Source organism: Bubalus kerabau, chromosome 12, assembly GCF_029407905.1.
Source record: "Bubalus kerabau isolate K-KA32 ecotype Philippines breed swamp buffalo chromosome 12, PCC_UOA_SB_1v2, whole genome shotgun sequence".
Classification (NCBI taxonomy): Eukaryota; Metazoa; Chordata; class Mammalia; order Artiodactyla; family Bovidae; genus Bubalus; species Bubalus kerabau.
Window position 1 is genome coordinate 66464877 of NC_073635.1, and position 25439 is coordinate 66490315.

A 25439-nucleotide genomic window follows, 5' to 3' on the forward strand; every position below is an offset into this window, starting at 1 on the left:
AGACCATTCCCTGGGCTTCCTGCTTTCAATCATGCCCCTGCTCCAACAGTTTAATGTACAAACCAGATCCTTTAATATGCAAACCACATCACATTCCTCCACGTTTAAAATTATCCTGTAGCTTCTTATTATACATATTAAACCCCAAACCCTTTTCCATGTTTCTGTGAGCCTGCCATGATCCCTGCCTGCTTCTCTGACCTTTCTCTCCACTCACTCACTGGTCTCCAGTAACACTGACATGCCTGTTTTTTCCAAAATCAACAAGCTTCTTACACAGCTCAGCACCTTGCAGTCCAATTTCTCAGAATCTGCAAACCACACCCCCTCTCCTCCTGACTGGTTCTATTTCATTACTGAGGTCTCTGCTCAGACATTACCGCCTCAGAGAAGGTTTTCCTGCTCATCTTATATAAAATGGTCAGTCAGTAAAAAGTCAATTTTTCCAAACCAGTTTGCTAACATCATTTTTTTTTAATTTTCCAAATGATGAAACATCATATATAGTTTGAAAAGTTTAGAGATATTTGGTAAATTCAGAAAGCTTGCCATTGGTAATAGATCAATCAGATGATTTACTTATGGTTAATTGTCTTTTACTGAACTGGTTATGGACAAATTGACCTAAAGCCATCCAACATACTGCCACATCACTTCCTGTCCTTTACTGTTTTTTTCCTTATAGTACTTAACTTCACACACAAGTCATATTTATTTATTTGCTTTTATAATGTTCTCCTACCTTTTAGATTCTAAGCCACATGATGACAAAAATTTGTATGGTTTTTAGCTGTAGCTTTGAGGTCTACAGAAGCTGCTCAAGAATGTTGATTGAATGGATGAATCAAGTACTATGTGGCAAAATAAACTAGATGTGAGTGTATCAGACAGAATAGACAATATGCCAGAATAAGCAAATGAGAGTAAAGATTATGAGAGAGTGACCATAAAGGGTTTTGTTTATTGAAGTAAAGGAGATCAGTGTGTTAGATTATAAAACTAACTGAAAAGCAAAAGAGGGAGAGGAAACACCAAAAAGAATATCAACTTCTTGTTTTGTGTAAAAGTTGAAGGTCATATGTATTAGAGAATGAGATACTGTTCCTTATGATTGTTTTGTGTTTCTAGATTGTGTTTCTGGACTTTAAAGATTCTTAGAAGGCTTAGACTTGATTTAAAATCTTCAGCCCACAATAATTCATGAAACAATCTGCTGTGCATTGTTTGGCACTGATTTTATTGGTTACACAAATGCTTAATTGAGTTTAAATTCTTGCTAATATCATAAATTGACATTTAGAAAATAAATGATTACAAAATGATATTAAAAGTAAATATGAAGCACCATGATATACCAAATTGATGGGGAGGAAAATGAGGAAGGAGAAAAGTTGAGAAAGCATTTTTCCATTCAGTGCTTATCCTAAGAGACTAGATTACTTACCAACATGTTAATTCTAGGTGATACAAATTAATATAGCACTCACTATTTGTTGGTATAGATGACTAATTTCTAAAGAATTATAAATTATAATGTTTAAAATATGTCATTAAATTAATATTCTGGAAAACATTTGTTATATATTTTATTATAGTTTATCATTATATGAAAAAATTAAAGAAATTTGCAAATATCATAGGGATGAATTCAGTATAAACACAGACTAGAGAAATAGGTAATTGCTTATTTTATTATATCTTCAGAGTAGTTTTTGTGGCCTTCTGATAATTAAATGAATTATTATATGTGACTACTTTAAAATCATTGGAAGGCCTTTTTGCAAAGAAAGAAGAGCAGGAGGAACTACAATTCATTGTAATATGTCTGTAATAAAAACTGGTCAATAAATTGCTCTTTAAATGATCTAGCTATCTATTCATCTATCCATAAGGCAGTACAGAGGGATACATAGTTCTCTGGCATAAACTAGCTCTAATATAGCAGAATAGTAATGAATTATCTGTTACAGTAACAAAATCTGTGACTTGAGAATTGTAATGCACAAATATGTAAACTAACTCTAAAAATTTCTCTTCAACCCAGATATACATTGTAAGATCATCTGATTATCCATGATTGATATGACTTAATATTTCTTCATCTTTTTCATTGCTATATTTGAGGATGTCTGTGGCCTTAAATTATAAAAGTCTCTTCAAATTTTGTATCTTAAAATGTTCATATATAGAAAATGATAAAAATATGAAAAATGAAAAGGGTCATAAAATGTCTGTTCATGTCATGGTGGGGAGGTTATTATAGCAATTATTTCATGATCATTAGTTTTGAAATCAACTTAATATTTAAAGCAGTAAAAAGCCCCATAAATATTGTTTCTCACATTGCAAAAAACCTACCTGAGTGTAAATCTTCACTGATTTTGCAATTTGTCAAATTTAATTTCAAATCATTTGATTTTTTTTCTCTACCAATTTCATTTAAATTTAAATCTTGATTTAAATATCAGTTGTTCTTTGTACCTATAATAAAATGTCTCTAAAGGGAATGTGTGCTGGAAAAAGTTAATATAAAGCTTCTAGTTACAGGAGTTTTGTTATTAAGTTTTCACAGAATGTTAATGTTGAAAACTGAAGTACCTGAAGAAAAACTTCATGCATTCCAAATTCAGTTTCTACTTAATGAGATAATACATAAATTAATTTTCTCATAAAGCTGGGAGAAATTATGTTTTTTTATTCAATTATTAGATTGCAGTTTTCAATTCAATCAACCATTTTTAGGCATTAAAAGGAAAGTTGTAAATTTCCTGTCTTGGTAGACTTAATCTGGTATCATTTAAAAGAAGAGCTTATTGAAATTCTCAATGGAAAAACAGCAAGAAGATAATTTTTTCTAGACTATTTCTTAAACTCTTTAAACAAATGTTACAAATGTTTATTCTAAATAGCTTACAGTTTTTGGCACATCAATAAAAAGCTATTACTTATATAGCTTGAGTAAGGAATATGTTTTACTTATTAAAATTTTATAGTCAAAACAATGTATAGTTTCTTTTTAATAATTAAGTAGATTTGATTAATTATTCAGTACCCATCCTACCTTTGGATTTATAAATGCTGATTTAAATGTCAGTTATTCTTTTTCAGAGATGCAAAATACTTTGTTCATTTGACAGTTCTTTTGACAAGTTTAAATTCTTGTTAAAATCATAATGTAAATTCCATAAAATGGAAGGACACAACTTCATAGTAAACAAAGTAGAACAAAGTGATAGTTCTTGCAAATTCAGAGTTAATACAAACAAGTAATTTTAGTAAACTTGACTTTTGACTTTATGAACTTTTCAGAAAAATCACTAACAAAATTATCCAATTTATTGACTTCTAGATTGTTCAGTTTCTGTTATGTGTTTATAAATTAAAATTTTTGAATTTATTAGGTCCAAGATTCACAAAAGTATATTTATCTCTAGACATTAAAGAAGAAATGTATACAGAGCAACAGTTTTCATCATTGATTGGATTTAAGAACATTTCAAAGAACACATTCAAAAACGCATGCCTAGTATATGTTTAGGGGATTCAGTTAACTGGACTATGTCAATATTTGATTCAACATAGGTTGAAAGAAGAATCCTTATATTGTGATGAGTTAATTGCATAGTGAACAATATTGTAAAGTTGTATTGTAAAAAGTATTTTTAAAGCCATTTTGTGTTCAGTATTTAATCAGAACGTTGATATTTCAGAGTGTGCAATCTCTTATTCAAAGGGGTAGTAAAATTAATATATAGTTAAGAAAACTAAAATTTTAATGTATATAATAGTAAGGGGAAATTTTAAGTGTTGCTGTAATATGATTTTAAACTTTTTACCAGATTTTAATCATTTTGTTTAAATAATAAAGCTAAATCAGAGGAAAACCAGTCTGAAATAAAGATTGTAGACTTTTTAATAGAAATTTATTTTTTAATTACTAACTCAAACAGTAGTCAACTTAGTTTACTGCCAATAGTGCAGTCCTGTAAAGAAACAACAATATTTAAAACTAATATCTTCATTTTTATTTTGAATGAATGCTCCTAAATATTAAATATATTCCCAATATTGCTTTTATAAAATAAATTAACTTGCTAAACCTACTAATTACGCAACTGAAAAGATAAATTCCATATATACCTGAATCATTGTAGGTTATAACTTAATGGGATTGGAATTTATAAAGTTTTCTTTTTTACTCAAATTTTTTTATAAAAAATTGTATGTTTGTTCATCATTTAGAGTTAGCAGAAATCAGATGGAACACTTGCATTGCTTAGGCTAGCATTCTACATTCACCATACAGGGCATATGGCCAGTATCAAACACAAATACATACCTCTAGAGTACATGCCTTAGAAAACCTGGTGGAATGCATGTAAAGCTGCCTGTGATATATGGGTTTCTTTACATCTATCCTTATTTTTATCTTTTAAAAAAGCTTACATTATTTGCAAGCATTGCTATTTAACCATTTTTGGTAAATAAAATCATTTGCAGCCTCACAATTCATAGCCATAAATTGCTGAGAAAAATGATCCAGTATTATTGAAAAAATATAATCCTAGCAGTTTTATTTGAGTTCCAACCACAAAGATTTAATTTCCCTTTCACATTCACTCCTGTGGATCTTTAGAAACAGTGTAGTGGTAGAGATTGCAGCTCTGAGGTCAGACTGCTGTGGTGGAATGCTTGCAGAGAGGACATGTCATAAATAACCTATAATTGCAGTTTCAAAACCAGGTCAAGCCAAAAGACTAACCGAGGCTGATTGTCACATAGAGACTCCCGAATTTCAGTGCAGAGACCCCATGATTTGTACTTTCCCCACACAACCCAGCTGATCAGGGCAGTTGGAAAACCTCATGTTTAATACAATCTCAATTGGCAGAGTAGCTAACCTCAACTGAAGCCTTCCCTGGTGGCTCAGACAGTAAAGAATCTGCCTGCAGTGCAGTAGCCGCAGGAGACGCAGGTTTGATCCTGGGTTGGGAAGATCCCTGGGAGAAGGGCATGGAAACCCACTCTAGTATGCTTGCTTGGAGAATTCCAGAGACACAGGAGCCTTCCTGGCTACAGTCCATAGGGTCGCGAAGAGTCAGGCACGACTAAAGCGACTTAGCATACAGGCACAGTGTGTAGTTTATACATAGTTTATACTGTAGTGGGTGCTGGAGAGGCGAGGGTAAGCACAGGAGTCCTGCCTAGTTATATGTTACTGTTTAATCACGTCTATGTTAACTGCCATCAAAATGGAATAGAGGCTTATCAAAGTGCATTAAACATCAAATTAAAAATTCTTATTTGAAGTGTCTGTGCTGTAATAGAGTTGCAACTTCTTTGAAAGTGTTGCTTGCCTTTGATTGTAGTGTAGAGGCACTGTCTCTGTTTCAGCTGCTGTAACAGAATACCAGACTGGGTGGTTTATCAACAGAAATTTAGCAGGGTACTGGCAGTTTCCATGTCTGGTGAAAGCTCACTTCCTGGTTCATAAATGGACATTTTCTGGCCGTGTCCTCATTTGGTAGAAGGGGCAAGGGGACACTCGGGGGTCTCTTGTATAGAGTCACTAATCCCATCCACTAGGGGTCTGCTCCCCAGGCTGAATCACTCTCCCAAAGCCCCTATTTCCAAATACCATTCCATTGGAAATTAATTTTCAGCATAAGAAGTTTTGGGGGGACACACATTTAGTCCATAGCCTGCACCTTGATATATCACACTCAAGCTGGGGACTCAATACGAATCCATCTCCGAATTAGAATCAGAATACATAGTAAATTGTGTCTTATATATATTCTCTGTGAAAAAAATGGTGGTTTTTTTGCTGGTTTTTAGGCTATTATGGCATACTAATGACACAGTTTCACTTCATTAATAGCTCTCCTGGTAACTGTTTTTTTATCATTTCACTTTATTCTACTGTTATTTCATCTCTTTTTGTAATTTATCAGTGGTTTGATATGGTCTTTACAACCTAATTTAAAATTACTGTAAGATTTTGTGGTTATGGGAGATAATTTTATTGATGTATTTTATAGCTAATTATATATTGACACAGTCTAGTATCATATTTAGGCTAATTTTTTGAACTGTAATTGCTAGGATATCCAAGATGATTGACTGTTGCCTAAAGCTATCATTTTTGAAATACAGCTTTTACTTGCTAATTACTACTGCTGCTGCTCTTTAGTCACTAAGTTGTGTCTGACTTTTTGTGACCCCACGGACTGTAGCCCATCAGGCTCCTCTGTCCATGGGATTTCTGAGGCAAGAATACTGGAGTGGGTTCTCCAGGGGATCTGCCTAAGCCAGGGGTTGAACCCACGTCTCATACACTGGCAGGTGGATTCCTCACCTCTGAGCCACCAGGGGAGCCCTGTTGATTACTACAGCCTCCTTTAATTTGTGGATAAATTATTCTCCATTCTTTCTGTGGAGAAATTGACTTGGAAGCATTTGTTAAAGAAATAATAAAATGTCCCACAGTAAAGTAAGATGATAAAAACAAAAGATCTCAAGACAGTTCAGAAGGTGGTCACATACTTCTTTCCATCAATTAATATGACTCATGACTTTCTCACTTCTTAATAAGGTTTGACAATTTTAAGGATGGTTTAGTCATGAAATGCTTTATTTTCTTTTAATTTGAACCTTCTAGGAGGCCTGATGATGTTCAGGTTTCCCTTTGGAAATTTAACCTCTGTTTACAGTAACTAGTTTATGATCTACTAGCTTTCATTCTGAAAAAGAAAAAGAGAGAAACCATAAAAAATGCAGTAGATGCTAAATCAAATTTTAATGTCATTTTCTTTTTGTAAAGATTGAACTCATGAATGTAAATTGTTTTCTTAGTGACACTTTTTTTTTATCATTTGTGGGTTATAAACAATTATGAATAAAATTAATAAGAAATTACTATTACCCATAACTTCTTTTTGATTTCTATACTTTTTGTGTTTGATCCTAGGAAATACCTATCTATAAAATGTGTGTGTTGTGCATGATGCCCGCCTTCCACCAGTCATTTTCCTGGGAAAGCACAATTGGGTTTAGTAGGCTGATCATTTAGATCCTTAGGTTAGTTTTGCTGCATTGAGCTCATTTACTGTGTGGAGCAGACGGATGACCAGTTTTAATATGAATACTAAGCCTTTTCATCCTTTACTTCTGCTTGTGTTACAGAAACCCTCGAAACTCTCATCAGACAAGCAGAAAATTACACCAGCATACTTTTCTGCAACACCTACAGGAACATGGCCCTTGAGGCCGCCGCTTCCACCCAGGAGCTCTTCACCGATGTAGGGCTCTATTTATTTGGTGCGGATGTTAATCCTGAAGAATTTGTAAACAGATTCTTTGACAGTCTTTTCCCTCTGGTGTACAATCATCTCATTAACCCTGGTGTGACTGACAGTTCCCTGGAATACTCAGAATGCATCCGGACGGCCCGCCGGGACATTAGCCCATTTGGTAATATTCCCAAAAGAGTGCTGGGACAGATGGGGCGGTCGCTGCTGCCCAGTCGCACGTTTCTGCAGGCGCTGAACCTGGGCATTGAAGTCATCAATACCACAGACCATCTGCACTTCTCCAAAGAGTGTGGCAGAGCCCTGCTGAGGATGCAGTACTGCCCACACTGCCAAGGCCTGGCTCTCACTAAGCCTTGCATGGGGTATTGCCTCAACGTCATGAGAGGCTGCTTGGCACATGTGGCAGAGCTTAACCCACACTGGCATGTGTACATCCGGTCACTGGAAGAGCTGTCAGACGCCATGCATGGGACCTATGACATTGAACATGTGCTTCTGAACTTCCACTTGCTCGTTAATGATGCTGTGATGCAGGCTCACCTTGATGGACAGAAGTTATCGGAACAGGTAAGCATCCACTCAAAATTTCCTGCTTTCTTAGAGTGCATTAGCTATATACATAAAGTAAGTTGATTATAAGCACATCATTATATACTTTATTATTTTTTTCATAAAAATCTTTATTTTTTAATAAACTTCCAATTAAAATAAATTTACATTATATACTTTAAATTATGACAGCTTAATAATACTTTACAAAATAGTAGGAGAATGCATGAGTTGTCATATTGTCATATTCAATTCTAAATATATTTTACATGACACATCAAAATTTTAGTTAGCTAAAATACCAGTTTCTCCTCTAAGTAGTGGCCTTCTTATAGGGTTAGTTCAGTGAGGTAAAGAGGGCTTGGTTTTAATATTAGGACCAGCATAAATGTGATTCTGCACTCTTCCATTAATTCTCAATTCTTAATTCTTAGCTTCTTTGAGCCCCAGTTTTCTCACTGACAAGAAGAAAATAGTAACAAATAACTTTTGGAGTATTCTTTTTGGGGAAGATAGGCAATCATTTAGGCATACTACCTAGTATCCTGCCTGGTACTCCAAAAATGGATATTATTGGTATTTCAAAAGTATTCAGCTTTAAAATAGAAAACACCAATTATATAGGCATTAAATGAAGACTTGTTATCAAAAGTGTTTCTTCGGAGACTTTCCAGAACCTGGGACAGTGATGGTGTGATGATTTTTTAAACCATGATGTATATGGCATCATGGTGTTTTATTCCAAGAAGGCTTTAATAAGCAAAATAATTAAATCAAAGGACATAAGAGTTTCCTATTTCTCTCACATTCTATAGAAATATTCTCAGGCACCTTTAGTAATAGTTTTCATATCCCATACAGTGAAGTAGAACATGCTGCTGCTCTTTATCCTAAATATTTTGTCCTGAAAGAAAATTATGCTCCTTAGCAATAACAGAATACATCTCCCCACCCTGGCCCTTATTTACGGAATTAATAAATGCTCTCATTATTGACTTTATAAGTCTGTTCCTTTCATTAATTTCCAATACAAATTGGATATGAAAACCTTGATGTCCAGGCATATACACCCCACTTCCTTCCTAACTTTCAAGGTTCTCCTGGCACTGTATGAGCCAATATGGTACCTTCATGCAAATTAGAAATGGTACCCTCTTTAGGTGGATGGGACTCGCAAGTAGAGTGTGAGCTGGAGTTCAGCTCTTACTCCCAATCCACTCACCTGGGTATCCTTACACAGCCAATAAGGTTCCCAACCATATACAGTTGTCCTGGTTGTTTTGCAATCTCTCATCCTTTTAGGGAGATCATACATGTACCAGAACTTCTGCAAGAGATATAATACTGCTACTGCTACTGCTGCTAAGTCGCTTTAGTCGTGTCCGACTCTGTGCGACCCCAGAGACGGGAGCCCACCAGGCTCCCCCGTCCCTGGGATCCTCCAGGCAAGAGTACTGGAGTGGGTTGCCATTTCCTTCTCCAATGCATGAAAGTGAAAAGTCAAAGTGAAGTCACTCAGTCGTGTCCGACACTTAGCAACCCCATGGACTGCAGCCCACCAGGCTCCTCTGTCCATGGGATTTTCCAGGCAAGAGTACTGGAGTGGGGTGCCATTGCCTTCTCCAAGAGATATAATAAGCCAACTCAAAAGACTTCTAAGATTTCATATACTTCATAGTTAGTGAGGAATAAGCATTTAGGTCTAGGAAACAAAATATCAATATTATGATATTGCGTATCTCCAGAAGGAAAACAAGTACAGGAAATCTGAAATGAAGCCCGGATTTGAATTACTAATTTGGGACAAGACATCTAATCTCTTGGGGCCAGAGTTTTCTTATATATAGATAGATAAGTAGATAGATACACAGATTTTTAAGATTCTTTTTATTTTGTCTTTTGGAGCCTTGGAGTGTCTTTTTGTATCCTTAAAATCTACCATGTAGAAAATTATTGTATATTACTATATATCTAATTTTTTTTTCAATTTCAAAGGCTAAACTAACATAAGTTTGTAGTTAGATAGACATGTTTTCAGAATTCCCTGGTGGCTCAGATGGTAAAGAATCTGCCTGTAATTCAGGAGACCTGGGTTCAATCCCTGGGTCGGAAGATCCCCTGGAGAAGGAATGGCTACCCACTCCAGTATTATTGCCTGGAGAATTCCATGGACAGAGGAGCCTGGTGTGCTACAGAACATGGGATCAGGAAGAGTCAAATACAACCTGTTTTCAAATCCTGAGTTTGCTACTCATTATTCATGTGGCCTGAACAAGTTCCTAAAAGCCTTTGAGTCTGTTTCATCCTGCATAAAGAAGGAAATGGTGGTTTAAGTGCGATATATGGCTCTGACATTGGCAGCTATTTGGTCCCTGAGAAATTTGCTTTTCTCTTTTCCAATTCTGGGGCCAACCCTGATCAAACCTTGGTGAAGCAGGTTACTTTACTATCTTAAAGGATTAGAATCATCAAACTTGTGTTCTATAAATACATTTTAAGCAATACTTTTGTTATATGGAAACTCCTTGGTGGATTTTCAAAGAGCATTCTTTTCTTTTAAGCAATTAATTCTATTTCATATAATAAATGGTCCTATAACTATCTTGAAAAGCATAAGTTATTACTAATGAATTGTAGATTCTTTTCCAAGTAAAACAACTGAGATTCTTTAACTTACGGCGACAGAAGGAGAAACTGACTTTAAATTCCTTGAAAATTGACTCATTAATATTTATTTCTGCCAACTTCAAAGTGATTTATAAACTGTTTATCAAGTTTTGATAACCAGTTCACACATCAGTGAATTTAATAAATTCAAAATAAATTACTGGTGAGCCAGAAAATAATGACTTTCTCACATTCCCAGAGCAATCTCTGAGATCTAGTACTTTCAAATCTTGTCCTCCGTAAATACTTGTATCCATCCACTTTAAGAAATCCATAGGGGTACCTGATGCATCTTACTTCTGTTGGATGAATTTCAACTGGAAAAAAATTATTGGTTTCCTGAGGAAATCATAAATATCTTCTATTTATAAAACCATTAAAGAAGCAAAATCTAACTTAGAATGTTTTAATTTTGTAATTGTCTGGGGATTAAGACAAAAATCTAATAAACTATTAACAGAGAACCATCAAAGTATGGAGATTAAAAGCACAAGTCCTAATCTCTGAGTACATTTCCCGTCTGTTCTACCATTTACTAGCTGTGAGTTTGGGAACTTGATTGTTTACTCTTTCTTGAGTTTCCTCTTTGGTAAAAAGTGAAGTCGCTCAGTCGTGTCCGACTCTTTGCGACCCCATGGCTGTAGCCTACTAGGTTCCTCCGTCCATGGGACTTTCCAGGCAAGAATACTGGAATACCATTTCCTTCTCCAGGACATCTTCCCCACCCAGGGATTGAAGCCGGATCTCCCGCATCATAGGCAGACACTTTACCATCACAGGGTTCTTTTGAGATTAAAATGAGTTTAGGTTTTCTACAAGATAACTGTTTAAAGCCTACTAATTATTATTATGTTATATTCTTTATAAATATATTATTGATTTTTCTGATGTTTTAAATACTTCTAAAGTGAACACTTCTTTCTTAAACTGTGATATAGAAATCAAAAAATGTTTTAAATGGGCATTTAATGTAAGCAGATAATTGTAAAGATTTTCCTGAATGAAAAGAAAAACCTTAAAGTTTTAGAGAGCATTATTTTGAAATCTACAATGAGTTTTAATATTGATGATTTTAACTGCTAATTCTTTGATAAAAATAATTTCATTATGAGGAAATGGCTGAATGAATTTTTTGGTAGGAAATGATTAAATGATTGCATGATACTTGATAGGAAATCATGTATTCATTCCGTAAATAAAAACAGTATTTCAAAAATATACTTGCTATTGATTAAATTTAGAACATTACTTATTGCTATAATTGAATGCTTTAATTTATTAAAGAAACAAGAATGCAGGATCTGGGTTAATTTCAATGTTTCAGTATTTTCTAAATGGAATAAATGTTACCAAGAAACTCAACTGAATGTTGATTCTATACCATTTTAGAAATAAAAAGGTTTTTTTCAGCTTTACTGAAATACATTTGACAAAATAAAATTCTTCTTTAAATATTTGAAAGAATTCAATAGTGAAACTATCTAGTTCTGGGCTTTGGTAAGAGTTTTTTTTTTTTTTTTCTTTTAAATTATTGATTAAATCTCCTTATTCATTATTGGTGCTGTTCAAGTTTTCTATTTTTTCATGTCTTGGTCTTGGTAGGATCTTAATTTTAGGAATTTATCCATTTCTTTCAGGTTATCCAATTTGTTGACCTATAATTTTTCATAATAGTCTCTATGGTCTTTTGTATTTCTGTAGTGTCAGTTGTAATATCTCCTCTTTCATTTATAATTTCATTAACTTTAGTCTTCTCTCATTTTTTCCTTATTCTAGCTAAAGGTTAGTCATTTTTCTACTCTTTCAAAACTTAGCTCTTAATTTTGTTGGTATTTTTTTGTTTTTTTTCTGGTCTCTATTTCATTTATTTCTGCTCTTATCTTTGTTATTCCCTTCTTTCTGGTAATATTGGGCTTAGTTTGTTCTTTATCTGGTTCATTGAGGTATAAAGTTAGGCTGTTTATTTTAGTTCTTTCTTTTTCCTTAACATTGGTGTTTATCACTATAAACTTTCCTGCTTTTGCTGCATCTCGTAAGTTTCAGTATGCTGTGTCCCTACAGCTGGGGGTTGAGGGTACCCCTCTAGAATGTCTGGCACTGTGTTGAGTGTGGAGTTTATAGCAAGTGTGTGTCTCAGCCTGTGCTACCTGTTTCCATGTGGGTATTTTTTCATTTGCTTGATGTGTAATAGTTACACAGCTAGTTTCTAAAATAGCTGTGTGTAGTTGCACATTTCTGTGTTTCTTTGGAAAGAGGGATCTTCCTAGGGAAACTAGGAGGCTCCTATGTCACCATCATAAGAATTGCTGCCACAAAAAGTGTGCTTTTAAGCCTGAACTGGGTTCCAAAGTATAATTTTTAACAATAAAAGTCCCACTCAGTATTTTTAAATAGAAAGCCAATTTTCCATGTCTCTTACCTTTGCACCATTCGTACAGTTTCAGCTAGTTGCATCCAAATTACTTCAGGATGGCTACGTACTTCAGTTTTAAAGTCTATCAAAATTGAGTTTAAGTGTCTGCATTGTACACACTAATGCACTCTAATTAAACTATGTTGTTGAGAAAAGGGATGTCTGATCACTGTTTCTCTACATATCTACATTTATCTGAATCCATAAAATGAAAGCCTAATAAGTTGATATGTGTTTTTAGGTATCTCGTTGATATCTTTATATATAAATTGAAGAGAAAATTAAAATAATCACCTGGATTATTTGCAGTAAAACACTAAATTTTGTTCTGTTTCTTCAATAATGTGGTATATATTTTCCTAAAAATCATGTATATTCAATTTTACATAATAGAGACTATGGGACAAACCAGGTCAGAGACATGGAAAATTGGCTTTCTATTTAAAAATACTGAGTGGGACTTTTATTATTAAAAATTATACTTTGGAACCCAGTTCAGGCTTAAAAGCACACTTTTTGTGGCAGCAATTCTCATGATGGTGACATACGAGCCTCCTAGTTTCCCTAGGAAGATCCCTCTTCCCAAAGATACACAGAAATGTGCAACTACACACAACTATTTTAGAAACTAGCTGTGTAACTATTACACATCAAGCAAATGAAAAAATACCCACATGGAAACAGGTAGCACAGGCTGAGACACACACTTGCTATAAACTCCACACTCAACACAGTGCCAGACATTCTAGAGGGGTACCCTCAACCCCCAGCTGTAGGGACATGGCATACTGAAACTTACGAGATGCAGCAAAAGCAGGAAAGTTTATAGTGATAAACACCAATGTTAAGGAAAAAGAAAGAACTAAAATAAACAGCCTAACTTTATACCTCAATGAACCAGATAAAGAACAAACTAAGCCCAATATTACCAGAAAGAAGGGAATAACAAAGACACATTAGTCTCTCAAGGCTGTGTCCTTGAAACCACTCCTAGTGTGGGAATGGTGGCTGACTCATATATTTCAAGGATGCGGTAGATGGATGAGGAGCCTCTGATTGCCTGGGTCCTGCTCTTGGGTGAATCAGCAGTCACATCCTCTCAATGACCTCCTCCAACAATCTACACAAAGCCAAGAAGGCATTATTTCTGAAACAAAGGTAATTTTGTTTAGGAGCTTTCATTCATGTATATTTTTGTGCTTGGCCGCATGCATGCATGCTAAGTCAATTCAGTCATGTCCGACTCTCTGTGATGCATGGACTGTAGCACACACACCAGATTCCTCTGTCCATGGGATTCTCCAGGCAAGAATACTGGAATGGGTTGCCATTTCCCCTTCCAGTGGATCTTCCTGACCTGGGGATTGAACCTACAGCTCCTACATTGCAGGTTAATTCTTTACCACTTGAGCCATCGGGGAAGCCCTTGTATTTGGCTACCAGAGAATGAAGGGCTGTGACCATAGGTTAAAAATAAGCTACCTGTGGATAAAATTTATGAGTAGCTGGACAAGACTTCATTGAAAATACCAGCATAATGTCATTTGATATATCCTGATGATGTTTTCAACAATATATCATGTTTACCTTTTCCTAACTAATGGGGCGACCTAATGTTGAACTTGTAATTATTATTTCTCAAATTATTGTTCAAATTATTGTAATTGTTCAAATGATTTGTTTCTTTTGAGAAATAAGACTGGAGCTTAACAACAGAAAAGGCAATGGCATAAGAATTAAATTATAAGCAATTGAAAGGGGAAGATATAAGTTTTTAGGGTAAAAGGCAGCTCAGACAGAATCCAATGAAAGTGGGCTAACTGGAAATAGAAAAATCTATAAGTTAGCAGAAAAGGAAAGGAGAAAAGGAAGGTTCATTAGACCATGAGAAGGTCATTTGGTCCAACTCATCATTCTATTAATATATAGAGATCTCTGAAAGGTTTTTGGACACTTAATTCTGGATGCTAAATAGTTACAGGGAGCTTGCTATTACAGAATTGGTAGCAGAAAAGCATATAGCAATAATTAGTGGGTTTTCTTCGCAATACTAAGCCCATTTAGTTCTTTTCAAATGTTGAACAAGGTAGAATTTTCTGACTAGAGGCAAGTCAAAGTGTTAGTCACTCAGTTGTGACTCTTTGGACCCCATGGACCAGAGCCCACCAGTCTCCTCAGCCCATGGAATTCTCCAGGCAAGAATATTGGGGTGTAGTGCTATTTCCTTCACTAGAGGCAAGTCAAAAGGTACTTCTATTGTCCATTGATTATCTACTCAAATCTTATGATATACTGAGAGTGTTCCATAATATTTTAACCTCTGCTGGTAAGAATTTTCTTTACATGTCTGATTAGATCTGAATAGTTCTCCTTTTGAAGACTTGCCCCTGAACTTGTGAATCATGGGAGGAGGGGTGGTCACTTTGGCCTTTTGATAACCTCTCTTGAAATTATTGGCAGTAATTAGGGGCAATCAAGACTCAGGTACCTTATATACAGTAAGTCTACATTTCTTTTAGGAACACATTAAGTATCAAACTTGCATAGTTTAAGGATAGCTATTTCATAAGACTTTGAGAATGTTGCATGATTAACTTGTGATTATTACCTTTCTGAAAAAGACTGTGGTATGAATTACTCAAGATTAAGTACTGATAACCATAGTTCTTTATTTCTACTTAATTTCCTGAGAAAGAAAAAAAATTATTAAATGTCTTATGAGGGCCTAAAGTCCTTTAAAGGGAAATCTGGACAAAGATCTCCAGGAAGAGTTGTCCATCAGGTTTGTGGACAGCCCTTGTTGTTGGACAGTTCACCCTTATGGTGAATGACTGTCTGTGTCTTCAGTTGCCATGCCTGGTATTGTGGAATGGAATATGTGGAAGATAGGGACTAGTCTTGGCCATCTTAGCTGTCAGCTATGTGAAGGCTTTTATTCTGACTCCTTGCCTTCTTTCTAGGCTTTTGACTCCCTTTTTTATTCAGTGTTTATTTACATGCTTTCTTGTTAAGATCATGATTTTAACTATCCAGCTCTGTCTTTCTCTCCTGGAGGACTTACTGAGCCCAGGATCGAGTTGGCCAGACTGGAGGGAGCCTGGGGTTGACAACTGGTAGATGTCTGGCATGGCCTTTCCATTCCCAACCATCAAAGCCAGATGCTTCTCCTTCCTCAGGGATCTGTTGTGTGGAGGGTTCCTGGTTGTAGTCTCAGGTCCCTATCAAACGTGCTTTTTTAGGAAATTGGGAATGGAAGGATAATTTTCAGAATTAAAGGTTCTGAAGAAATTTAAAGATTTCTTGCTCAGTTTTTATACCATGCATACATCTGCTTTGTTATGTTATTTTCTCTGAGCTAACAGAACTCTTTTTTCCTGTAAAATAAGCTTGTGACTTCTTGAAATAAAAGGGTTTTAATATGATATTATACATGTTTTAATACCATTCTCCCCAATTGCCAGTCCAGGTTTGATGCAGGATACAGGAAGCTTGGGGCTGGTGCACTGGGATGACCCAGAGGGATGGTATGGGGAGGGAGGTGGGAGGGGGGTTCAGGATGGGGAACACATGTACACCCATGGAGGATGCATGTTGATGTATGGCAAAACCAATACAATATTGTAAAGTAAAAATAATAATAATAAATAAATAATTTTTTTCATGATTTTATTTTATTTTATTTTTAAACTTTACATAATTGTATTAGTTTTGCCAAATATCAAAATAAATAATTTTTAAAAGGGTTTTAATAATACCCAGCTATTCTTTTTGACTTTTCTGAAATAATTTTTGCTTGAATTTTATAAGTATATAGCTGTTCATATGTAGCACTGATGTTTTCAGCTGGATTGGACACTTCTCCTCTACATTAAATGGAATAAATTCTCTTTAAATTAAATACTGCATGAAAAAAATTTTTTTCCCTTGATGAAGTTCAGCAAGGATGTGTTATTTCTGTTGGAGTTTTTGCCTCTCCCTTTCTACCTGAGTGTTTTCTTAATGCAGCAAATCTTTCTTGGTTGGAGATTTGCAATGCATGCAGATAATTTTTAAGTGCATTGATAACTTTAGATTCTGAAGGTAATTTTGTGTACATCTGCTGCCTGGTTTTGAGAGTGTGAACTAGTATTAAATCAGTCTCATAAATCAGCAGTCTTTTGCCATTATGAATTAAGAAGTCTCCATTCTCCATGCCTTTGGAATATGCTGCTCCAGGTTTCCACAGTTCATGTTCTCTTTCCACAAGCACAGCAGCCCAATCACTCACCTCTAGCAAGTGTTCACTTAGAGGCTTGATCAGACTCTCTTTATTATTAAGAACTCACTCCAAAGGCAAGGTTTTATGAGTCTTTTTTTTATCTTTGCTTCTAAATTATATTTACCCATTCTTCCCTTCCATTTTTGAGTCTTATGAAAACAGCTTTATGCTTCTCTGAAGATTGGAATTTACCTCCAAAGTTCCTGTTACTGCTATCTGAAGCTGTTCTCCATTCTTCTGATGGATTTTGAAGGCTGTTTTGGTTGTAGTCTTGTTACATTTACTTTGATGCATTTCCTAAAAAAAAAAATTTAGTCTTGCTTATGTCAGCCATCAGCTGAACTTGTAAACATTGAGATTTTTCTCCTTCCTGTGTTTTCTGTAAGTATCTGGTTTAAGCCCAAGTAAAGAAATGTAGCATCTCAGCTCTTTATCCATGGCCTTCACCTTTCCCATGTCTTGTAGTAAGTTCTCAAGTTTGGCTCCCAGTCTGGTTTATTTAACATATCCAGAGCCTTTTCAAAGTAGCAAAACTTCTCAGTAATTTTATATTTCCCCCCGGGGAAGGGCAATTCTTTGTATTTCCATGCACAGAAATGCAAAGTTTTAAGCACACAACCTCCATTCTGACTATACAAGTCATCATTTCTCTCAGCCTCTCTTGGGGACCTGGGTCTATGCTAAGCTCCCTTGGCAGCATTCCCACTCCTGGGCATGGAGTTTCCAGGATCAGCAACACACAGAGCATCATCAGTGGAGCCCCCATGGCACCCGAGACCACTGATGACTCATCTCAACTGGCTAAATTCCTATGGCCAAAAGAGACCATACAGCGCTGCATTGAGAATTCTTCCCAGAGAACCTTGCTGGTGCCTAGAAATCAGAACATTTCACATCAGAAGTGGTGGAAGTGACAAGAAAAACTGCCTCTCAAGATGTGCCCCCCATGTCTGAACCCACAATGTCAGTGGTCACATCGCATGATACTAGGGTAGGGACTCGGCTCCATAGATCAGAGGGGTTGGCCAGGAGCTCTGGCCATGCCAAGTGTTTTCCTGGCTGCCCCAAGAACTAAGCAGGGAAATGTCTTCCTCTGTCTGCAGTTATTCCTGTTTGGGAAGCTCCCAAGTGAAGGGTTGCAGGTCCCCAACAGTGGCTGCTGATCCTCTTCTTCTAAACTCCTCCTTTTGTGACTTTGGAGACCTAACCCAATCCACGATGATCAGGGAAGGTTCTGACTCTCAGTGTCCCTTTGGTCTGTGAGTGGCTGGCCTTGAGGGTGTGTGGGGCAAATGTGTGGGCAGCCTTATGATGGGTCCTCGGTAGGGTTTCAACTCACTTCTCTGTTTTGACATTTGACAACTAAGGAAGAAATCATAGGAATTTTCAAAATCTTTACATATCAAGAGCGTGAAGTATATCTGTGATCTTTTGCCCCCTTCTGCTTTTCTTCTCTCTGAGCCCACGGGACGTGTGTGGACCCCAGGGCTGGCGGCTGACAACACTTCAGCAGCAGGGACAGGCAGACTGTCCCAGCTCTTAAAACTGAAGCTTGCTCTCTCCTTATTCCATTTCAGCCATCTCTGTGTTCATTTTGTGCCTAGAATAAGTAGATGGAGCATTCTTGGTGGCAAAATCACTCAAGGGAAATATAGTGATAAAAACAGCCAGGGAAAGGGCATATGGTAGGGTACAAGAGGGTCAGTGTTAGGCTACGTACTAAACTCATCAATGATGTTGAATTGTATTTGTCTACATAATATGAATAGTCTTATCTGAAGGAGATCCCACTTCATCCCATCAACCAATAGTAGATGTTTGATGCTGGATATCACAGTTGGGAAAAGGTCACATTTCAAGGTAACCTCCAGGTTTTAATCTAGGGTTAGAAAACCTCTATCCTTGAATTGGATAAAGAAGCATTCTATAAACAACCCACCATATTGTCAAATGATAGGCAGTTATAACTTCCTTCCTTCAATAAAGTAGTAAGTATGGAGAAAAATTATCCAAAAAAGATAAGAAGGCAAATATTACTCAGTGGTGTTTCTGTGATTTAATAGGGCCACTACTGATTCATTGCTGTGCTGTGTGATTAGTTGTTCAGCCGTGTCCAACTCTTTGCAACCCCATGGACTGTAACCAGCAAGTCTCCTCTGTCCATGGGGATTCTCCAGGCAAGCATACTGGAGTGGGTTGCCATGCCCTCCTCCAGAGAATCTTCCCAATTCAGGGATCCAATCCAGGTCTTCTGTATTGCAGGTAGATTCTTTACTGTCTGAGCCAACAGGGAAGCCTGAGTCATCTCTAGGTATATGTAATTCCTCTTTTATTTAGTCTTTTGCTTAATGTAAATATCATACCATGCTCTGTATTGTTAGATGTTATTTAACATAATATTGACATGTTGCAAATAATTTTTCTCCTATTGAATCACAAATTATTTTTGTCTGATTGAGAAGACAAACTGGAAAGTTATTGTTTTAGTTACCTGAAAAATATTAATCACCTTCTACAACTAATCTTAGAGTTCCTTCTTTCACTGACCATAACACTGGTAGATGCTTTCTAACAGCTTTACTGTGCTCATTAAGGAATTGAACAAATATTTCACAACTGCTCATCATATATTACTTTTAGAGTCACATATTTTTATCTTCTTAAATATTATACTTGGATATAATGCATTGAGGAAAAAAGTGTTCTAGGTAAGTTAACATAATGGATGAGATTTTTTGAAAGCGACAGAAAGTCAAATTCATTTAAACCTTAGAAGACTCTATACATGGACATCACCAGATGGTCAACACCAAAATCAGATTGATTATATTCTTTACAGCCAAAGATGGACAAGCTCTATACAGTCAGCAAAAACAAGACCAGGAGCTGACTGTGGCTCAGATCATGAGCTCCTTATTGCCAAATTCAGACTGAAATTGAAGAAAGTAGGGAAAACCACTAGACCATTCAGATATGACCTAAATCAAATCCCTTATGATTATACAGTGGAAGTGAGAAATAGATATAAGGGTTTAGATCTGAAAGATAGAATGCCTGATGAACTATGGAATGAGGTTCGTGACATTGTACAGGAGACAGGGATCAAGATCATCCCCATGGAAAAGAAATGCAAAAAAGCAAAATGGCTGTCTGGGGAGGCCTTACAAATAGCTGTGAAAAGAAGAGAAGCGAAAAGCAAAGGAGAAAAGGAAAGATATAAACATCTGAATGCAGAGTTCCAAAGAATAGCAAGAAGAGATAAGAAAGCCTTTTTCAGTGATCAATGCAAAGAAATAGAGGAAAACAACAGAATGGGAAAGACTAGGGATCTCTTCAAGAAAATCAGAGATACCAAAGGAACATTTCATGCAAAGATGGGCTCGATAAAAGACAGATGTGGTATGGACCTAACAGAAGCAGAAGATATTAAGAAGAGGTGGCAAGAATACACAGAAGAACTGTACAAAAAAGATCTTCATGACCCAGATAATCACGATGGTGTGATCACTGACCTAGAGCCAGACATCCTGGAATGTGAAGTCAAGTGGGCCTTAGAAAGCATCACTACGAAAAAAGCTAGTGGAGATGATGGAATTCCAGAGGAGCTATTCCAAATCCTGAAAGATGATGCTGTGAAAGTGCTGCACTCAATATGCCAGCAAATTTGGAAAACTCAGCAGTGGCCTCAGGACTGGAAAAGGTCAGTTTTCATTCCAATCCCAAAGAAAGGCAATGCCAAAGAATGTTCAAATTACCGCACAATTGCACGCATCTCACATGCTAGTAAAGTCATGCTCAAAATTCTCCAAGCCAGGCTTCAGCAATATGTGAACCGTGAACTTCCTGATGTGCAAGCTGGTTTTAGAAAAGGCAGAGGAACCAGAGATCAAATTGCCAACATCTACTGGATCATGGAAAAAGCAAGAGAGTTTCAGAAAAGCATCAATTTCTGCTTTATTGACTATGCCAAAGCCTTTGACTGTGTGGATCACAATCAACTGTGGAAAATTCTGAAAGAGATGGGAATACCAGACCACCTGATCTGCCTCTTGAGAAATTTGTATGCAGGTCAGGAAGCAACAGTTAGAACTGGACATGGAACAACAGACTGGTTCCAAATAGGGAAAGGAGTTGGTCAAGGTTGTATATTGTCACCCTGTTTATTTAACTTATATGCAGAGTACATCATGAGAAACACTGGACTGGAAGAAGCACAAGCTGGAATCAAGATTGCTGGGAGAAATATCAATAACCTCAGATATGCAGATGACACCACCCTTATGGCAGAAAGTGAAGAGGAACTCAAAAGCCTCCTGATGAAGGTGAAAGTGAGAGTGAAAAAGTTGGCTTAAAGCTCAACATTCAGAAAACAAACATCATGGCATCTGGTCCCATCACTTCATGGGAAATAGATGGGGAAACAGTGGAAACAGTGTCAGACTTTATTTTTCTGGGCTCCAAAGTCACTACAGATGGTGACTGCAGCCATGAAATTAAAAGACACTTACTGCTTGGAAGGAAAGTGATGACCAACCTAGATAGCATATTCAAAAGCAGAGACATTACTTTGCCAACAAAGGTTCATCTAGTCAAGGCTATGGTTTTTCCTGTGGTCATGTATGGATGTGAGAGTTGGACTGTGAAGAAGGCTGAGCGCTGAAGAATTGATGCTTTTGAACTGTGGTGTTGGAGAAGACTCTTGAGAGTCCCTTGGACTGCAAGGAGATCCAACCAGTCCATTCTGAAGGAGATCAGCCCTGGGATTTCTTTGGAAGGAATGATGCTAAAGCTGAAACTCCAGTACTTTGGCCACCTCATGCAAAGAGTTGACTCATTGGAAAAGACTGTGATGCTGGGAGGGATTGGGGGCAGGAGGAGAAGGGGACGACAGAGGATGAGATGGCTGGATGGCATCACTGACCTGATGGACATGACCCTCAGTGAACTCCGGGAGTTGGTGATGGACAGGGAGGCCTGGCGTGCTGCGATTCATGGGGTCGCAAAAAGTTGTACACGACTGGGTGACTGATCTGATCTGATCTGATCTGAAGGTGGGATAATTATTAAATCACACAACTCTAAGTTGAAATATACAAATTACTGAAGATCTAACTTGATCTAGATCCTTATAAATGTTATCAGCATGCTTCTCTACGTCTCAGTGAAACTTTGGTCTATCTTGGTTTGTTTTTCAGGCAGACTGTCCTCAAGAGGTAACAAGTCGCAAAAAGTCGGACACGACTGAGCGACTGATCTGATCTGATCTGATCTAAAGGTGGGGTAATTATTAAATCACACAACTCTAAGTTGAAATATACAAATTACTGAAGATCTAACTGATCTAGATCCTTATAAATGTTATCAGCATGCCTCTCTATGTCTCAGTGAAACTTTGGTCTATCTTGGTTTGTTTTTCAGGCAGACTGTCCTCAAGAGGTAACAAGGTAGGCTATGCAATCTCTAGGCTTATCCTTGTATAGTTTAACAAGAAAAAAATAGAATTTATTTCCCATGGATGAAAACCTCTTAAACACTTGCTTATTGCTCTGCTTTGGAGCCTGTTCATCTCCCTCATCTGTCTTCTGATACTCTGGCTGGAAATCTTTGGATCATTTCCCCAGCCTGGAGCCATGTATGGGGTCAACTGATTTAAACAGATCAGCAGAGAGTTAGAGCACGTGTTCCCCAAGAATAAATAGAAAACAAAAAGAAAAATCAAACAAGGAATGAAGTATACAATATAATAATAAAGGATGCACTTCATACTGAATATCTTTAAGGATGGTGCCAAATAGCATCAGCATACATGTAACCATGAAGTAAGGTACAAATATGATAGAAATATACATTCAAATTAAAGGTTAAGCATAATAGAAACAGAAAACTAAAAAAATGTTAGAACTGTTATATAATTCCAGAGCAAAATGAAATTACTAGAAGCATTTGTTTTAAAATCAGGAATAAGACATCCCTGTCATATATTGTACTCTCCAAGTTAATGTTTACATGGAGTTACTAGTTAATATAATTAAACATCATATCAATAAAAAATAACCTAACAAAAGTGGGCAAAGGATTTATAGAATCATTCTCCAAAGAAGGTATACAAATGACTAATAAACATATGAAAACATGTCGTATATCACTAGTTCCTGCTGCTAAGTCGATTCAGTCGTGTCCGACTCTGTGCGACCCCATAGACGGAAGCCCACCAGGCTCCCCCGGCCCTGGGATTCTCCAGGCAAGAACACTGGAGTGGGTTGCCATTTCCTTCTTCAATGCATGAAAGTGAAAAGTGAAAGGGAAGTCGCTCAGTCGTGTCCGACTCTTAGCGACCCCATGGACTACAGCCTACCAGGCTCCTCCATCCATGGGACTTTCCAGGCAAGAGTACTGGAGTGGGGTGCCATTGCCTTCCTAAAGACATGCAAATCACAATCCCAAGGAAGCAGTGACACTTCACAGTCTCTAGGATCGCTTTAATGTGAATGATGGACAATAACAAGTGTTGTTGAGACTGTGGAGAAATTTGGACACTCACACGTTGCTAGAAGGATTATAAAATTCTGCAGCCACTTTGGTAAACAGTTTGGCAGCTCCTCCTAATACGAAACATAGAGTTACCATGGTGGTGGTTGACTCTTGCGATCCCGTGGACTGTAACCCGCCAAGTTCCTCTGTCGGTGGGATTTCCAGGCAAGAATACTGGAGTAGGTTGCTCTTTCCTTCTCCAGGGGATCTTCCTGACCTATAGATAGAACTGAGGTCTTCTTGCATTGGAGGTGGTCTCCTACATTGACAGGCAGATTCTTTACCCACTAAGCCACCATATAACCCAATGATTTCATACTGAGGAATATACCGAAAAGAATTGAATACGTATGTTTGAAAAACTTATGTATGGATGTTCGTGGCAGCTTTATTCATAAGAGTCAAAAAGTGGAAATCACCTAAATGCTTATCAACTGATGAATGGAGAAATAACATGTTTTGTGGATATACAATGGAATGTTATTTGGCAATAAAAAAGAATACTGATACCTGTTACATGACTTATGCTACAATGATTGAACCTTGAAAATATGCTATATGAAAGAAATTATAACATAAGACCACATATTATGCTACTCTAGTTATATGAAATGGGAGAAGGCAATGGCACCCCACTCCAGTACTGTTGCCCGGAAAATCCCATGGATGGAGGAGCCTGGTAGGCTGCAGTCCATGGGGTCGCTAAGAGTCAGACACGACTGAGCGACTTCACTTTCACTTTCCACTTTCATGCATTGGAGAAGGAAATGGCAACCCACTCCAGTGTTCTTGCCTGGAGAATCCCATGGACGGAGAAGCCTGGTAGGCTGCAGTCCATGGGGTTGCACAGAGTCAGATACAACTGAAGTGACATAGCAGCAGCAGCAGCAGTTATATGAAATATTTAGAATAGCAAAATCACTGAGATAGACAATAGATTAGTGACTACCAGGGATTGGAGAGGGGATGAAAGAACAAGGAATTACTGCTAATGTGTATAGGATTTTTTTCAGGGGAGAGATAAAAATATTGTAAAATTAAATAGAAGTGTAGTTGCACATCTCTGTTAACACTAAAATTCACTGAGTTGCACATTTCAAAAGAGTATATTTTATGGTACATGAATTATATAACAAGAAAGCTGTTATAAAAAGTTATAATGTATAATTTTGAAAATTGACTCATACAAATTGTGAACTAGTATATTCCAGTAAATAATTTCCATTTATATGTTTGTTCTTTTTATTGGCCTATGCTTCTTGAGACTATGGGAACTCAGAGGAGCAATGTGCCTTTTCATTTGTCATCGAAATGACACACTAAAAATATTTCTAGACATTTTAAAATTAATGCCTCAAGGTCATTCAGAGAAAACAAAAATGTCTGCCCTTACAGTGAAGATGTTTCCCCAAAACAAAAAACTTTACCTTGAAAAACACTTTTTATCATTCAAGAAAATATGGGGTTGGATAAAAATGGACATAAATAACAGATAATCTCATTCATTTATCTAAACATGCAACAAATATAGGTTAAGTGCTTTCAATGTACCAGATACAGCTGGACACTGAGTTTATACCAACTGCGCCTGCAGCTGCCTTGTTAGAGCTTACAATGAACTAACTAATTTTTCCATAACCATGTTAGCATCTCAACTCTATCCTCTAGACAAAAGTCAGGATACTGTTTCCAAATGTAAACTATATTA

At 36.7% G+C, this 25439-nt stretch overlaps 1 protein-coding gene across 3 annotated transcripts in view; it reads left to right on the forward strand.

The window, feature by feature from the left end:
- Window positions 1-25439, forward strand: part of GPC5 (glypican 5) — a 710259-nt gene that overhangs the window by 286200 nt on the left and 398620 nt on the right. For all 3 annotated transcript variants that reach the window (XM_055542771.1, XM_055542772.1, XM_055542774.1), the window contains exon 3: window positions 7186-7880. In XM_055542771.1, the coding sequence (XP_055398746.1) occupies window positions 7186-7880 (695 nt within the window). The remainder of the gene's footprint in view (window positions 1-7185; window positions 7881-25439) is intronic.